The 18,406-nt window shown below is 44.0% G+C and overlaps 1 protein-coding gene across 32 annotated transcripts in view; it reads right to left on the bottom strand.

Moving 5' to 3' along the window:
* CADPS (calcium dependent secretion activator) overlaps positions 1 to 18,406 on the bottom strand; it is a 437,791-nt gene that overhangs the window by 181,018 nt on the left and 238,367 nt on the right. For all 32 annotated transcript variants that reach the window (XM_070576926.1, XM_070576929.1, XM_070576936.1 and 29 more), the window contains exon 7: positions 2,215 to 2,326. In XM_070576926.1, the coding sequence (XP_070433027.1) occupies positions 2,215 to 2,326 (112 nt within the window). The remainder of the gene's footprint in view (positions 1 to 2,214; positions 2,327 to 18,406) is intronic.

The following is an 18,406-nucleotide window of genomic DNA, read 5'->3' as shown; positions in this document are numbered from 1 at the left end:
GAGTTTGACTAGCCCGGTGATTTCAACTTTTCTGAGTGGAAACAGCTTTGAGAAGCTGGTGAATGCTTTGGACTAGCCCAGAAAAATGCACATATTTCCCCCTCTGCCAACATTTGCAAACAATTTCAACGGGCTCCTGGGTCCCATGGAGCCCTCTGTGGACTCGGGTTTCTGGACTTCTCTCTTCTAACACTGATATCCTAGGTCTCTGAGTGTCATATGATTCTTGATATGATTCTTCATGGAAAAGAGAAGTTTGAAGAAAAATAAAAAGCAGGTTCCTTCCCCCACTCTGTGTGTGTCTCTCTTTCCCCAGGGACAGAAATGAATACTTGTCATTCTAAAAGAAAACAGCTAACTCTCTTCTTTCATCCCCCTCCTTTTTTGGGGAGCACTCTTTTTGCTATTAGCCTTGTTTACTTTTTGTTTTACTTCTATCTGTGATCTAGGTCTTAGTAATATGATTCCAGGTTAGTTCTAAAGATGAAAGCCAGATTAAGGAAGCAAAAAACAAAGGAAGAACAAAGAAAGCATGGTTAATGTGTTCTTGCTGGCATTGTTAGAGGTGTGTGTGTCTGTGTGTTTGTCTTGGGGTGGTCTCTTATTATTCTATAGATGATCTATCAGAGGCTCAGAGAGATTAAGTGTCTGGGCTAAGGTCACACAGCTTTTGGAAAGGATCATTCATTCAATCAGTATGAAATGAAATTTATTGAGTCTATGTGCTAGGCTCTGGGTATAGGGTGATGAACAAAATCGCTTAGGTTTCTATCCCGATGGAGGTTTTACAGTCCAGTGGGGGTGCCAAAAGCCAAAATTTCTGTAAATTCCTCTCTCTCTCTCACTGGTGGTAAGTTCAGTGGAGGACGTGAACAGGGGGCTGAGGTAGCAAATGAAGGAGGATGGGCAGTCAGAAAAGGGCTCTCTGAGGAGGAGGTGGCATTTATACAGAGAAGGAGGTAGACTTTGGAAGAGCTGGGTGGCGGGGAGAGTGTTCCAGGCAGAGAGCAAGTCCCCTGAGCTGGGAAAGAATGTGGTTTATCTGAGGGACTGAAATTTGGCCAGTGATGCGGGGGCACAGTGGAAGAGGGGAAAGGGGGCTGCAAACGGGCTAAGGAGGTGAGCAGATGCCACGTCACACAAGTCTTTGTAGGCCGTCACAGAGTCCAGATGGTATTAAAAGCAGTGTGGAGCAATGGGAGCCTTTGAAGCTAGCAGGTGACAAATCCAACTTACGTTCTGAAAATCCTGGCTGTTTGATGCAAAGTCAATAGCTGAGATGCAAGAAGAAATGTCTTTACTATCTCAGTGGTACTCAAAGGGATTGGTACCACCTCTCAGGATGTTTCAAAAATTTGGGGGACATTTTTGGTTGACAAAATAATTGGCATTGGGTTCTGTCGGTGTTGGAAGGGTGGGGCCCAGGGATCCTAAACATCCCACCATGAGCTAGGTAAGCCTTCCCAAGGAGGAGTTGTCCTGCATCCCACCTGACTTTTGAATATTCCCAGTGGACATAAATGGAGGTGGAAAAACCAGTTTATAATTAACTGAGTCCAGATCCTAAGTCTGTTTTACAAACAAAGTATTTTTGATAATTTTTCAGGGAAATCACGGAAACTTTTGTTACCAACACTTGTTTACTGATTCAAGAAATCAGTTTACTGATACTCAGGCTTTTGAGCCACCAAGCTCCAGGGCGGACTTCGTAGCTGTCACCTTCTTGGTGATTCTCCAGATGGGCAAGCAAAGCATTCCTTCTTAGGTCTTCTAGGGCAGTCGTCTGAATCTTTACATTCTGAAATTACGTTCCTAATTAAGTTCCTTTTATTTCTCCTTTATGTTATGTCATGTTGATTTTAAAATTGTGAGGTAAGTCTGTTTGTTAAGTAACTAAGAATTTCACTTCAGGATGGTGAAGGGCATGATAGATCTTTGCTCTGAAGGTTGTTTGGGTCTGATGGTGTTGAGAACTCTTGCTCTATCTTCTGCAGTGCTCACTATTGGTAGCCTAGATTTGAAGAGGGGGAAACTGAGGCTTGGAGAGGTTGAGAGATACGCGCAAGGTCACACAGTCAATGGAAAGTGGAGTCCAGGATTCAAATCCCAAAGCCGGGCCTTTTGGCACTTGGCAATGCTGCCTCTTAGGACCCAGGGACACCGGTTCTCTAGAGCCCTTTGTGATGGATCATCCTTGTGATGGAGAGAGCTTACCCGTCCGAGCTCCTTGTCCTCCAAGGCCAGGACGCCTGTGCTCTCTGTGAACAGCTTCACCTTCACAGCAGGCAGCGCATGGGTCGTCGAGAAGTCACCCTGGGTGCCCCAGCTGCAGAGAGAATCAGAGAGGTCAATGTGGAGACCTTCATCTTGACAATGCTAAAGTCAGCTGCCTTCTTCCTTGGTTGGGTGAATGCAGGGTTAACCCGAGGCAGCGTTGGCTGTCACATCCCCCTCCCTTCCCCTTCAAAGCTGCCAGAGTGACAAAAAGTGTTAATTAACTTGTTAGGCAAAGGCAAGACAGATGCTCAGAAAGTTGCCACGGGTCTTCACAGAGAACTATAAGGAATCACTTGGAATTAGCATGAAGTCAAGTTGGTGAGAACTTTCCCCCATGCATTTGCTATACCTACAATCCATTCCTGGATAACCACTAATATTTCCTTGCATCCTTTGAATCCCTAGTTCTTGGAAACTGCAGTTGTAGATTTTGAGATGGGGCTCCATTTGGTCCGAACCAACACCTGACCTTAAAATGAGACCTCAGTATTAGTGGGGAGGCAGGGAGCCCCATTCTACTGGCCTTCAAAGATGAGCTGAATAGAGGAATGGATGGAGTTCAGCTCTGTCAAAGAGGAATGGATGGTAGAAGGATGTGACACAGGAAATGCCCTTCCCCACTCACTGTCTGTGGGAATCTGAGTCTTAGATCTCCCCAGAGGACAGCCTGGCTTACCTAGCATGGAGGTTGAGTGCCAGGCTGGGCTGACAAGGCCTTGATGGGTGCTTCAGATGTGGCCTCTGCGTTCACTCATCATTATTCTTACAGAGCCTTCTCTGTCCACTCTATACCTGGAATCAGCATGATCTTCCAGAAGTGCCAACTAGATTGCATTGAGTCCCTGCCCTAAACCCTACCATGGCACCTGTCCCACTGCACTCAGGGGGCAATCCAGACCCCTTGGTAGGGTCTCCCACTCATCTGCTCCAGTGTCATGGGCCTCTCAATTGTGCCTCCTCAGGGCTGTTGTATGCACAGGTCCCTCTGTTGACCAGGCTTCTCCCTGCCCTACCCTCCACCAGGCTACGTCTTGAGGGCTCAGCTTAAATACCACTTTCCTGGAGAACATGTCCTTTGATCTCCCAGTTCAAATTTGGTTCTAGCTTTAAACTCTCTTGAACATACTCTTTAATTTTCCATCCTAGCAATCATTGGATTTCTAATTATTGATTTGTATAATTGTTTAATAGCTGAATCCTCCAATATTCTGTAAGCTCCATGAGCACAGGGAGTGTGTGTGTTTTGTTTATATTGCATACCTAATACTTAGCACAGTGCTTAGCACATAGAAGATACTTAGTAAATATTTGTTGAATAAACAAATGATGCCAAATACATATTCTTTTACAGAACAGGGAAATAAGAATAGATATAACTTTGTATAGAGATATTTTTTCATTTTGCCTTCTATGGTGGCCAGTTTCCATATTGTAAAATATTCATTAAAATATGATTTTTAATGACTCTATAATGTTACACCTTATGGATGCATCATAATTTATTTAGCTATTGTTCTATTGTGGAGATTGGGATGGACAGTACTTTTTTACTTCATCTCTGATTATTTCCTTGGGATAGAGACTTAGATGGAAAATCATTTCTTCATTTATTTATCAACAAATATTATGGTGCTCTTACAATGCTGCAGGAACTGTGCTCATCAATGAACACTTTCAAGGCTTGGGACACCTATTCCCAAAATGCTTTCTACCAAGGTAACGAGTACCCTCCCACCATCTGGAAATGAGAGTGCAAATCACAGCACTTCTTGCCTCACCAGTTGTCCCTGTTTACTTTTTCTTGTGGCCTATTTTCTTGTTGTTTTCATGGGTATTTCTTTGACTAACAGCAGGCTTGAATATTTTATTCTGTGTTCATTGGTTGTTTGTATTTCTTCTTTTGTAAATGATGAAAACCTGACTGCTAGTCTCACTGTTGCAGCCAAATAAATCCTGGTAACTAAACTCAAAGACATGAGGAATGTAGAGAGAGTTGACAAAGAGCACCAGAACACAGAAGATGAGGGGAAGCCCAGATCCATGGGAACCTAAGTGCATGAAAATCATTGAAGAAGCATAACAATCACAATAGAGCAAAGGAGAGGACATGCTTGGTCATGGAGATGAGGAAGATTCTTGCTGGGGACCAAAGAGTTCTGGAATGAGCTGCTTTAACACTAAGCCACAAAGAGGCCTTGATCCCAGTGCCTGGGGGGTCCCCCCACACTGCATCCCCATGATATTGTCCTTGGTTCTGGTTGTAGGGATTTTCGGGCGTGCTCAGTGGGCACTAACCCAGTCTGCCTGAACCCCCACTGCTACCAAAGGATGCTCAGCTCATAAGGTGTTCGATAGGACTCAAGACTGTGAAGCAGGGCAAGGCCTCTGAGACTCCATCAGCTGGATGGAATTCAAGCTGCTGGAGGCTGCCCTGATGACCCCCATCCAGTTGGACAGTGAGTTGCTTTTCCTTTCCACCAGGCCTGCAGCTGTGCTTTTGGCTTCCTACCATGACCCTTGGCTCAACTCAAGTTGTTAGGTCACTACTGAATCCCAATTTATCCATCAGATTTCAAAATGGTAACCTGGCCCAGTGCAGCAGGCAAAAAGAGAAAGTGTCCAGTCTAATCAGGACTGGCTACGTCACTTTCAGGGCTCAGTGCAAAATGAAAATGTGGGGCTCCTTGTTCAAAAGGCTGGAAAAAAGTGCCATTAAAGGAACTAACATAGAAAGCATTTTCCTTTCTCTGAGTATTTCCTCTGCTCTACTGCATGCTCCATTGTACCATTGGACTTCACTTACAAACACAAGTTCAAATATAAAATTATTAAGAATTTCATGCTGGCAACAGCAGAGCATTAAACCAAACATAGGTCCTGTCTGCATGGGGCCTGTGCAGCTGCATGGGTCACAAGTTCATGAATCAGGCTCTGAGTCCAATGCCACCCCAGTCTGTTCAGCTGGGACTGAAGATGCACCATGCAGTGGAGGTTGGCTGCCACTGGTGTTGACATGAAACCTTTGCCCCTTGCTGCAGTCAATGGACTCTGTGAGACCATTCCCAGTTTCTTTTTGTCAAGGCTTTCTATTCTTGGGAGTCCCAAGGAGGTTTAATTATTAGCACCCTTACCTTCCCCTTTACCCTTTGTGAAAAAAGTCATAAAAATGTCCACTCTTTGTCTTTTTCCAGCCATGGAGAGACCTGACTATCTTTATGATAGAAATAGCTCATATTTATTCAAAGATTACCATGTGCAAGGCACAAATTCCTATCTCAAAAATGTTATACAGTCATAGATGGATTTTTTTCTTTTTAAACCATCTTGACTGTTCTGTGAAATGCTTACAATTATCACCCGCATAGTTACAGATGAGGAAACTAAGGCTCAGAGAGGCTAGTAATGTGCCCAGTATCACATGCAGGGAATAAATGGCAGTTTGACTCCACAATCCAAACTCTTAACCATGCCGCTATATTGCCTCCCTCATGCGTTCCACCACCTCACTACTCTGTGTCTTGATCCAGTTACCATTAGTTCCCTTTGTAACTCAGAGAGTTCTGTTTCAAGACTGAGGGAGTCTGGGCTACTCTGGCTTCTCAGTTTGGATTTATTTCATATGTTCAATATACTTCACACAGTGCTACATACCCTATAGCCAAATCAGCTAGCGGAGGAAGCATCAAAAACCTTGGCTTTCTGGTGGAGCCACATAGGAAATCTATTTCTCACTGTTGCATTAGTCTCTGCTCATTTCTTTTCCTTTGCTGTGCACTGATGTGGGTATTAAAATGAATACCTCTTCTCAAAAGTTTCCCAGAACTGAAATAAAATTACGCTTTGATTTGAGAAGACCAGAGGTTGATAATATTTATTGCAAGCAGCAGTTGGGAAGATTAACTAACTTCTCTCTGAACTCAAGGCAGATAAAGTAAAGTGGGTGAGGTGTCCCTCTTCTGCAATCCCATCAGATCTACCACTGTACTCACACTGTACAGCTATCTCACAAAAACACTAAAAATAGTCACCAATTATCAATTGCTTATGGTTTGCTAGGCCTTGGGCTGAATGCTTTTCATGGATTATCTCATTTAATCTTTCCTTTTTTTTTTTGAGGAAGATTAACCCTGATCTAACTACTGCCAATCCTCCTCTTTTTGCTGAGGAAGACTGGCCCTGAGCTAACATCCATGCTCATCTTCCTCTACTTTATCCGTGGGATGCCTACCACAGCATGGCTTTTGCCAAGCCGTGCCATGTCTGCACCCAGGATCCGAACTGGTGAATGCCGGGCCGCTGAGACGCGGAACGTGTGAACTGAACCGCTGCACCACCAGGCCAGCCCCTAATCTTTCTAACAGCTTTATGAGGTATATTCTCTTATTATCTCCACTTTATAAATGGAGAAACTAGGACTCGTAGAGGTTAAGTAACTGGGCCAGGGTTTCAGGCTACCACAGAGCTGGGCTTCAAATTGAAGTTTCTGACCCTAAAGGCCATGCACTAAACCACAGAGCTTTACTGCCTTTCAATAACTTACAACACAGTGTTATAGTGTAGTTTGACAATTATCTGTGTGTGTATCTGGCTCTCTTTCTAGATGGTGAACAACTTAGGGGCAAGGATCATAGCATAATTACAAAAAAAATCTCCTGTACCCATCACAGGGCCTGACACACAATAAATATTTCTTTAATGACTAGGAAGAAGTGACAAATTCAGAATAACCATGTCATCAAATTCAGGCAATTGTGGAGAGATGCGACACATGAGATGACCAAGGGTGTGACTGCCTCCTTTAAGCCAAACTGAGGGCTTTATCTCCTTGAGAATTAGATGGTTTTTAGGAGCACAGCAGCTCTCTGAAGGGGACGCAGTTGCTGGCAGCATGTGGAGGAGACCCAGCATACACCGCAACAAGGACAGCACTCTGAGGAGCAAGGCGGAGGTCCTTGAAGGTCAAGGAGTGGTTAGCTCACGAGGCCAAGGGCTGGAAGCAATGTGAATGCCAACAGTATAAAGCTGGAAAGTGCCACGAAGTCATAAAATGAAGTATTATTATTACTTTTGGTCTTTTCAGCCATAAGCGCACACACAGACTATGGAAATGCAGTTACCCACAGTAGCACCTCCAAATATAAAGGAACATGTATTGAGACCTGTGTCCATGCCAAACCAAATATCTTCCGCCAGAAGGTGGGGGACAAAGAGATGAACAACCAGCTGACTAACCTACATGCACTATGTGGCATTGGATGAAGCTCTGACTTCTACTGCTTAGGCATCAATCATACCTCCAATTAGCCCTTCATTTAGAAAACCCTTCCTGAATGTCTACCACACACAAATCACTGTGTTAGATGTTGCTGTGGATCCAAAGGTGAGCGGGATATCAGCACTGTCCTTATGGATGTTATATTCTACTTGGGGAGATGCCACCTGCAGAAATGATAACACTTACTAGGTGTTGGTTTGAACCTTGGCTTTCACATCTATAATTGGAGATAAGAAGAGGACTGACCCCAGAGGGTCAATGGAAGAATAAGTAGGAGATAGGCTACTGCATATACAGTGTTCATCTCAATACCCAGCACATGTGAAGTGCTAAAAAATGTAAGTCTCTCCTTTTAGGATTATAGACCAGAGGTTGGTAAACTATGGCCCATGGGCCAAGTCTGGCCAACTGCTGAGCTAAGAAAGGTTTTCACATTTTTAAATGGCTGAAAATAATCAGAAGAATAATATTTTGTGACACGTGAAAATTATATGAAATTCAAATTTCAATGGCCATCTATAAAGTTTTATTAAGACACAGCTACGCTATGCATTGACACATCCCTACGCTGCTTTTGCACTTGAAAGGCATAGTAGAGTAGTTATGACAGAGACCATATGGCCAACAAGCCTAAATTGTTTACTTTCTGGCCCTTTACAGAAAAAGTTTACTGACCCCTGCTCTACCCAGTTATATCGCCAGCTCAGTCTAATGGGAATACTTATATTTTCACTAGCAGATTAGAAGTCTGCTCACCCAAGCACATCCACACAGATGAATCTTAAACATGCACTTACAAGGGCAGCTCACTCCATAGTCATCCAATTTGCTGCTCTAAATTCTTCATGGAGTTCTTTCCAGCACTCTTGGTGTACTGGAAAATTTGGGATTGTGTATCATAGCATTTCAGACACGTGGTGCCCAAATGCTGCTTCCAGATCCACTTGAGCTGGCTGACTCATTTAGTCACACTACATCATTATTAATATCAAATAATAAACATGAGTAGCGGCTAATTCATAATTTGGGGGGTGGAGATGACTTCTAAAGTCACAGCACATTATTTCTCCAAACCTATCCCACAACGCTACCGCTTTGAAGGTGAACTCTTTGATCTGGGGGAGAAAATAAAGGAGAGTAATGCACACTTGGATGGAGGGAAGGAGAAATTTACGGGCAAAGCAACCTTATACTGTGTTTGGAGAGCATCTGCTTCATCGCAGTCACATCTCTGTTTACTATTTAAAGCCTCTTATTTGCGGAAGCCTCCTCAGACCATATGTTATCAACAAATGTTGCTAATCAAATACACACAGTAATTTTCATTAGAATTTCCCCCACCCCCATCACGGACAAAAAACATTTGCCACAAAGGGAATATACCTCCCAAAATGACAGTAAACATCCACTGCAAATCTTTGACAACAGAGTGATATTTACGAATGCATATGTGAGTAAGCCAAGAATTCATCCATTTAGGCAAATAAGGACCCTTGGAGAATTGGATTTTGTGCAGGTTGGTGTTGGGGGATGATGTCATTAGTTGCCATGGTGATGCTCAGGATAAGGCCATAATTCATGCCACAGAGACTGGATTTGCATTTATTCAAGGTATATGGCTCATGTGAGCTGGGTGTTAAATTGGTGTGGTTCATAAAATTAACTGTGGGCTTTAACAAGGGAGAAGTGTCATTTCAGAGAATGAAAGTGCCTTGGTCCCGTTGCTAAGAGGGAAAGTTAATAATTGCCTGGAGACAACTGCATTAAAATCTTTTGGTCTGCCTTTCATGCAGACTGCATGATATTCTACACCAAGCCAATCAATTGTGCCATCACAGTGTGTTTCACGCAAACTAATTGATAGGATGTGATTTGGGGCCTTTAATGTACTGGAAAAGCTAAACTACCTCTTATCTACATAGATGAGGTGTTTGCTTTATAGGAATTGGGTTGTCTGGGAGGCAGAGAGATAAAGGGTCTGGTTCACTCGCTTGACATTTCCACGCAATATCTCCTCTCCAGGAATCTGAAATGAAATGTGTCCAAACTTTAACTTTCTTCCCTCACATCTGCTCCTCTAAGGCTTCCCCGACATAGTCAAAGCAACAGCCAGGCACCCGGACATCATTCTTGTTTTCTTCTATTCACCCCACATCCACTTCATCACCAGATCTTTCAAACCTCCTACATATATCACAAATTGCTATGAAGGGAAATAAGTCAGAATGGGGAGGTTGGAAGTGCCAGGAAGAGGGTAGGTGGAATATTTAAATAGAGAGGCCAGTTCAAACTTTACCAGGGGAAGCAATTATTGCCTGTACTTCTTTACTAGTTTTTCTGTTTGTCTCCTCCCACTAAAACGCAAACTCCACCATGGTAGACATCTATGTCTGTTTCCTTCCCTCTATGTCTGGAGGTTGCTGTATCGCCAGCATCTAGCACAGTGCCTGGCACATGGTCAATAGGCATTTGCTGAAGGAACAAATTTGAATTGGGAATTCCCACACACACATATGCACATGTGGAGATAAGATACAAGCTGAAAGTGAAATTTAACAATGTTTGATTATTATGGACTTACGTTCTTTGGCATGGTTAAAGAGGAAGTGCAGGAAAATTCTGTACTATAAACTTCATAACGGCAGGAACCAAGTTTGTCTTGCTCACTGCTGTATTCCAAAGTTTAGCTCAGTGCCCAGTGCAGAGGAAACATTCAATTAATGCCTGTTGAATGAATGCTGGAGGGAATCAAATATACAACACTTCATTCAAGTACAGGAGATCTGTGTATCAATTCTCATTTTCTCATTAGCTTGATCTTGGACAAGCTACTGTCAGAGTCTCAGTTTGCTTAGCTGTAAATGGGGGAAGGGGGGCTAATACTTTTTTTTATCCTGAAGACGAGAGCCTGGGTATTTGATTTCTAGCATTTCCTTTTGATTTCTTCTTAGTGTCCATCTCTCGGCTTATACTACCCATCTGTTCTTGCACGTTGTCCACTTTTTTTTTCCATTAGAGAACTTAGCATACTAATTATAGTTGTTTTAAATTCCAGATCTGATGATTCCAACAGCTCTGCCATATCTGAGTCTGGTTTTGATGCTTGCTCTCTCTTCAAATTGTGTTTTTTGTCTTTTAGTACGCCTTCTAATTTTTGTTGAAAGCCGAATGTGACGTACCAGGTAAAAGAACCCATTATGGCTTCCGCAGCAATTTCTGCTCCTGGCCTTCTGCTCCAGAAGAAGCCTGTCTGTCTCTCTCATTTTGGGGGCAGCAGTTTGCCCTGTGACCTAAATTCTCTGAAGGATCTAAGAAGAATTGCTGATTTTCAGTTTGTTCAGCATCTTTCTTGTTGCGAGGATGGGAACCATGACTTCCGAGCTCTTTACATGCCAGACCAGAAAACAGAAATCCATTAGAGCCTGGATATTTCAAAAGCCTATCCAGCTGCGAGAGCTTAGATTATATTCTTCATTGGAAGTTGACTCATAAGAAAATATATAGGTGGTCAAAAGGAAAATCTAAATGAGAAACCCAAAGTAGAGGCTAAGTAATAGGATGGTGTGGGATTAGGGTGGGTGGGGTGGGGCTGGGTGTCATGGGGTTTGTGGGGCTGGGGTGGAGTCAGGAGGAGCTGTCAAGGGCTGCGTCATAGAGACGACAGCACATCACACAGCTGGAGTGTCAGTGTTGTCTTCTCTGAAATACAGTTTACAGCATGGCCCAAAGATGTCCTCTATCATTGTGAAAGAAGGTGAGGTTTTTGTCATTGGAAATGATGGCTGCCTCCCGAGTCTGAGCTTCTTCTGCATCTCCATCACCTGGCTGCCTTCCTCTAATCATCTGTTTAGTCCAAGTTCCTTTGGAGAAAATGAACTGCTCGCTGCATGGCAGACAAAAAAACCCAGGGAGCTCTCAAGAGGTTGCTGAGAATGCGTTCATTCACTTTCTCCTCTCTGTGTCTCAGCCAACCAACTCCTATTTAATTTCCTACACCGGGCTTTTTCCTATAATTGTTCTTGTAACCTGAGCTGGTTATTATGGTTGCAACCTGTGATTCTTATAAACAACTGGGAAGCGCTCTGGTTAACTGTGTTTTTAGTTCTTGACTCGGCCTTAGCACACTTTGCAGCCTCCAGAAGACTCACGGGTATCCAAACCCACACGGCAGTCAGCTGGACCAAAGCTGTCAGGAGACCTGGGCCAGCGGAATTACAAAATGCATTCCAACCACTTCCACTAAGAGCACGAAGCAAATGAGGAAAAGCAACTGGGAGAGACAGAGCCACAGACTCTGAGCTGAAAAGAGCCCTGAAGAGCACTTTGGCCACGCCCCTCATTTACAAAAGAGGAATCTGGTGCAGTGGGGAGGAATTTTGCAGTCAGACTGTTTTATTTCTATCATCTGAGAGCTTTATTATCTCATACAAATTTATTAGCCTCTCAGGTCTCAGTTTTCATGTCTATAAAATGGGCACACTAACATTATCTATCTTATAGCATTTCCTATCTGCTTGTCCCTCAATTTTAAATGGGAGAAGCACTGAGTACAATGTAGGTTCATTTTTTTTTTTTGAGGAAGATTAGCCCTGAACTAACATCTGCCGCCAATCCTCTTTTTGCTGAGGAAGACTGGCCCTGAGCTAACATCCATCCGTGCCTATCTTCCTCTACTTTATATGTGGGACGCCTACTACAGCATGGCGTGCCAAGCAGTGCCATGTCCGCACCCGGGATCCAAACCGGCAAACCCTGGGCAGCCAAAGCGGAACGTGCACACTTAACCGCTGGGCCACTGGGCTGGCCTCAATGTAGGTTCTTATAAAGGGCAGTTCGTATTATTTGGGGAATTCAGGATTAAGAGAGCAGGCTCTGGAATCTGGCAGCCTGGGTTAGCTGCTCCAGTCTCTACCTGAGTGACCTGAGCAGCTGACTGAATCTCTTGCAGCCTCTATTTTTTTTCACCTGTAAAATGGTAATGTTATTAGTGCTTCCCTCTTAGCATTCTCATTAGAATTAGACGAGAAAATGCTTCCCAGCCTGATCATCAATAAGGCCCCCGTAATTTTTCACTGCCATCTCAGAAATACATGTCAACTTAGTCCAAGTGCAAACATCAAGATGTAAGTTGACCTCGCAAATGTTTTCAAAACCATTTGAGCAATGGCTTTTGTGTTTTCTCAGTCTGGGCAAAATCAAATTGGGACTTGAATTCGGGTTTGATTTTTGGGCAGCTATGACAACGGAGTAAGTGCTGAGAACTCCTTCTTACTCTCGTGGGCTTCGTTCTCTGAGCACCGGAAACTCTTCCTCTCGCCCCATCCTGCTTATCTTCCTTCTCTGGACTTCTCTTGACTCTTGGGGATAGATCAGATTATTATTCAAAGAGAGTCACTCTCTTCTGCCTTCCCCGAGAGAAGAGTTTTCTTCCTGCCTCGTAGATGTTGGGTTTGTCCATATGACTACTTGCTTTGGCCTCCTTCTGGGCAGAGTATATATCCCCACAACTTGACTTTCTTGAGTCAATGGGGTATTAGCAGATGTGATGGGAGCAGAGGCTTGAAATGTGCTTAGTGGTTGGGCTTGCTATCCTGTGCCTCTGCCATCACCACAAGCAGAGCTTCCTCCAGCTGTTATTCTTTCAAATTGGATCCCAGAATGAACTATGTGGAGCAGGCCTGAGCGCAACCTGCAGTGAGGACCCAAGCCCCACCAGACCCACAGCTTGAAGCAGAGCCACCCAGCCAAGGCTAGCATGAATTAGCCAACCCCCAACCAACTTGCAGATGAGTGAATGAAAGAAATGACTGTAGTTTTAAACGATTGCGTTTTGAGATGGTTTGTTAAATAGCAATATCTAACTGATAGAGTGCCTTTGTCTGGTACTTAATCACATCATCCTGGTTTCATTCTATGTCCTATAGATTTGTCTGGAGTCCTTACTTAGAATAGCACATCCTGGAGAGTCCTCATATATTTTATAGTCCTTTCATACTATTAAAAAGTCTATTGCAGTCACTCAATAAACACCTGCCTAATGACCTCGCTGGCCTGGAAAAATAGTTTCCAGTTCATATGTCCTTAGAGAACAACCTCTCTGTTTGCCAGCGTCAAATGAGGCAGTCTCTCTACAGTGTGAGAACTGGACTGAGGCCTGATTGTGCTGGCTGAGGCTGCCACAGGCTCTGTCTTGGTCCCTTAATGAGCAAGAATGTCAACACCTCCCAAGGTCAAGGCAAGCAGCCAATGTCTCTCAAGCCACTCATGGTCAAATGCTCCCAGGGGAAGCCCTAACCACATCAAAGGTGCTCTGGATCAAGCCTCCAACATGGAAGGAGATGAGCATTAAGCCAACCTCAGTAGCACTTGAGTGCCCCCAACATTTGTGGCTCTGTCCGAGTGAGCACCCAAGCTGTGGTAGGCACACAGTAGCAGCACTTGGGGGTTCAGGGATGGCCATTCAGAGCATTGGCTGCCCTCCAAGCAGCCAGCCCCATCCTGTGAGACCTCCCAGGTTCCTTTAACAGAGGGAATTATGGGAACTGTTGTTGGTTTTGTTTTCATTTGTTGGGTTCCCATCATCCCACACAGAGGGATCCTTGAGGATACTATTGTGACCCATGCTTGTCTCTTCCCCTAGGGACTGGCTTGTGGATTTGTTCTTTTTCTCTCTGTTTAACATTTGTGAGAAACCACAGGGAGTGGTCATGAATGACAGGAGTCTCAAAGCGAAATGGTGAATGGGCCAGCTGGCCAAATGCCCTTCAGTAAGGACTGAGGTGTTGTCTTAAAGCATTGGGGAAATTGTTCTTGAAGCCAAGTGCATGGCATAGGCCCAATCTCTAGCCAGAGAGCTGTTCTTGAAAAGTGACAAATCTCAGTTGAGAAGTATCACCACCACTCAATCAGACCATGGTATACTGACATCATCTCAGTGAGTAAAAATGCTACCTATGTTCCAGGTCAAATCTGGCTTTCCCGGCACTGACCACCAGGGTCCACCATGGGGCCTAGCTACTCTTACTTTGGAACTCCCACCAACATAATATTAAACATGCTAAAGGTTCTCCAGACCATCTTATAAAACATGTCTAAAAAATTGGATGAAAGTTGAATTGAGTTGCAATCGACTCGTGGATGTAGGTTAAATTTAAAAGACATTTACTTCAATATTATTTTTGATTTTGCTGTTCTCTCTATGTTAGAGTTCATGCATTTCTTTTGGAGGTTTAGCTAGTTTCCTAGGCTCTTGTAAAACATCTGGGCCCCAGGCACTGTACCTGCTTAAGTCTAGCACATAAGATGACTCTGCTGGCCAGACTGTCTTGGGCCCAGATGTAACTAAAACTTCATCACTGGCACTTGGTTTTCACACTGAAATAATAAATTTGAAGGCTTACTAATTGACAAGAGCCAGAATTAACTTTAATTTCCTTCAATTTTGACTTGCACACGTCTTTTCAATAAGAATCAGTTTCATATGCTTTGCCCAGCCAGGTACAGTAAGTGGGCAGGTATTTCTGCCACACACTTCTCCCCGCAACATCTGTGTACTCTCCTTGTCTCAGTCCTAGGGGAGACATACACTTCAAGGAGGGTCCTTGTCCAAGTGTACCTGAAATGCTCAACGCAAGGGCCAATCCCGTACTTCTGGACTAAGTTTTCTCACTTGCTACGGAACTGATAGTAACAAAATTTGCCTTCTTTAGCCCCCTGGCTAGATAATGGTCATAAAAACCTTTAGTACTTCCAGATGTTAGTTATCTTTTTACGGCAGAGCCTTTTTGGTCACATCAGCCTGCTCCTTCCTTCCTGCATCCTCCTCTTCCTTGTTTACAGATGGGTGTAAGGCACGCAAGCAAATCCACTTGGAGCCCATCAACTTCTGGGTACCTCTCCATTTCTGCTGCTCCTGCTTGTCAGGTGCTCAGTTTTGCTTTGTAAGGTTTCTGCCATGTTGAGGCTCAATGCCTTGGAAAATCAAGTGGCAGAAAATGAAGCCAGGTACAGGCTGTGAGGAAATCTAAAGATGATGCAGGCTCTATAGGCAGACGGCCTGGTCTGAATCTTGGCTCTGCCTCTTCAGAGCTGTGTGATTGCGGGCAAGAGATACCCTCCCTGAGCCTCAGTTTCCTCATCTGGAGACTAGAAGTAAGCAAAATACCTACCACATGGATTGTTATAAAGAATAAGTTATATAATTCAGGTAAAGCACGAGCACAGTGAACACAGGATATGGTTTGGCTGAATAAATGTTAGCTACTGTTATTAACAGGGTCCTGGAGGTGTCAGGGGTTTAAAAGAAATTTAGAAATCCAAATGGTTGAATTTGGAGCCTTTCCTGAAGAAGGCGGTGACTAAACTTATAAAAAAACCTTTCTTCGGCATAGCTGGGTTGTTAGGACCAGCCAACTTACCATTAAATTCTACGTACCTTGATGGACTTCTCTGCAGAGGTTTTTATCAAGATAAATACTTAGAACGATTCAGATAGAAAGTGGAGTATGAGTTCCCTCCCCTGGTTCTCCTCCTGGCTCACTGGTCATGCCTCCTTAGTCCCCTTTGCTGCCTTTCTTCATCTTCTCTCTAGACCTTAGCCCAGCCCGGCCTCAGTCTGCAGACTCTTCTCTGCCTACATCAGTGGTTCTCAACAGGAGGGATTTTATCCCCCTGGGATACATTTGGCTATGTCTGGAGACGTTTTTGGTGATTACAACAGTGGTGACAGCGTGTGTGCTGCTACTATCATCTAGTGGATAGAGGCCAGGGATGCTGTTAAACATCCTACAATGCACAGGACAGTCCCCAACAACAAAGCATTACCCAATTCAAAAAGTCAATAGTGCTGAGGTTGAGAAATCCTAGTTGACATTGACCACACTAATGATGTCTAATAGGGATCCCCAACTTAACATGTTCAACACTCAACTTCTAATCTTCCTCTCTTCTCCTGAAGTCTTCCTCAGGTCAGCAATGGGAAACTCCATCCTTTCAGTTGCTCTGGTCAAAAGCTTGGAGTCATCTGTGACTCCAGAAAATCTGCTGGTCTTATTTTCAAAATATAGGCAGAATCTGACCACTTCTCACCACTCCATTGCCCCCACCCTGGCCCAAGTCACTCTCATCTCTCCCCAGATTTGCAACAATAGCCTTCTATCTTGTTTCTCTACATTTTCCCTGTGTCCCCCAAACCCCCAGAAGCCAGAGTGATCCTTTAACACGTAAGTCAATTCTGATGGCTCCTCTGCTCAAAACCCTCCGAGGCTTCCCCATCTCAGTCAAAATAAATGACGAAGACTTCACTATGGCCTCCAAGCCCTACATGAGTTGGCTTTTTGTTGCCCCTGACCTTGTCACTTAGATTGTTGTTCACTCAGGTCCAGCCACACCAGTCTTTTTGCTGTTCTTCAAAAATGCTAAGCATGCTTCCATCCTAGGGCCTTTGCCCTTGCTGTTCCCCATGTCTGAAATGCTCTTCCCCCAGCATTCTAAAGGAACCCCTCTCTCAGCTTCTTCCAGGCTCTGCCCAAAGTCACTACCAGCCAAGCCTTCACTGACTATCCTGCATAAGGCAGCATCCCCGGCACTTTTTCTTCTCCCTCTCGACTCTATTTTTCTCCTTAGCACTTACTGCCAACCAATATATATTTTCCCCTTGTTCCTGTCTGTTTATTGCCTGCCTCCCCACTCCAGAGGCCAGGCTCTGTGGAGGGCAGGGGCTTTTGCCTGCATTATTCTCTGCCATATCTGTATCCAGACTAATGCCTGACACATTTTAGACCCTTCACAGATATTTGTTGAATAAACAGTCAATTTGGAAATAGTGCTACTGAAGAGTTCTAGTGTCAGAATAATTTTCATTCATTATAAATAGAATATTGCAAATGTGCTAGGCCAGCTGGGAATCTCTTCTTTGCTGCTTAATATGTTGTGTGACCATGGGAGGCCACTTAAATTCTTTGGGCCTCAGCTTCCTTATCTGAAAACTCAACAGAGTTTCAATTCCTGTTATGAAGTTAAATGAAATAAAACACACAAAGTATTTGGCAAATTGGCTATAACATACAAAGCTCTGGATAAATTGTAACACGTGCAGTGATAATAATGGGGCTATATGTGGGGATTTTCTCTAGTCTGTACAGAATTTCTCACTCTAAGAATTCCTCCTCTAGCTGCCCAACTTTTTGAAGACTCTCCCAGAGCATCCCCACTGGCCTCTTCCTTACCTATCCCCTGATAGACTTTCTAGGCCAGGTCCAGGGTCCCCTAGGCCTCCGAGTCCTCTGATTCCATTTATTTTAATCCAAATCAATTCAGTAGATAAGAAACCTAATTGCTGAAGGATACTGTTATGTCTACAATGGAGACGAGTCACTGGGTGCCAGGCAAATGACTTCATCCCTGGACTTGTAAGATGAGAGGCTGAAGCAATAGTAGAGAATTGGGGACAACAGGGAATTGATTGGAGCTGTTGTTGCTGCTCCCTCTGAGTTTTGCAGCCAATGAGAGCAGGTTTATTGATATAGCCTCAATAGTCCTCATTCATTGTTGGTTTTCTTTACTGTTGTTCATTTGTTCATTCATTCACAAATTCGCCCACCTGTCCAATCTATGTTGAGTGCCTTATGTGCCAAGCTCTGTTCTGGGCTCAAGGCCAGACTCAATGATTAAGACAGAGAAGGTCCCTGCACTCAGGAAGAAGTTCTTATCATTTGGTCAAGACAGACAATAAGCAAATAAAGAAACCTGATGATTTCTGAGAAGGATAGGAGCTACAAAGACAGTAGAACATGGTCATGACACAGAGAATGGCTGGGGCAGGGCCACTTCAGCTGGGGTGGTCAGGGGACGTCC

The sequence above is a fragment of the Equus przewalskii genome, chromosome 15 (assembly GCF_037783145.1).
Source record: "Equus przewalskii isolate Varuska chromosome 15, EquPr2, whole genome shotgun sequence".
Lineage (NCBI taxonomy): Eukaryota > Metazoa > Chordata > Mammalia > Perissodactyla > Equidae > Equus > Equus przewalskii.
The sequence above is the reverse complement of the archived record's forward strand: the minus strand, read 5'-3'. Positions and strand labels throughout refer to the sequence as shown.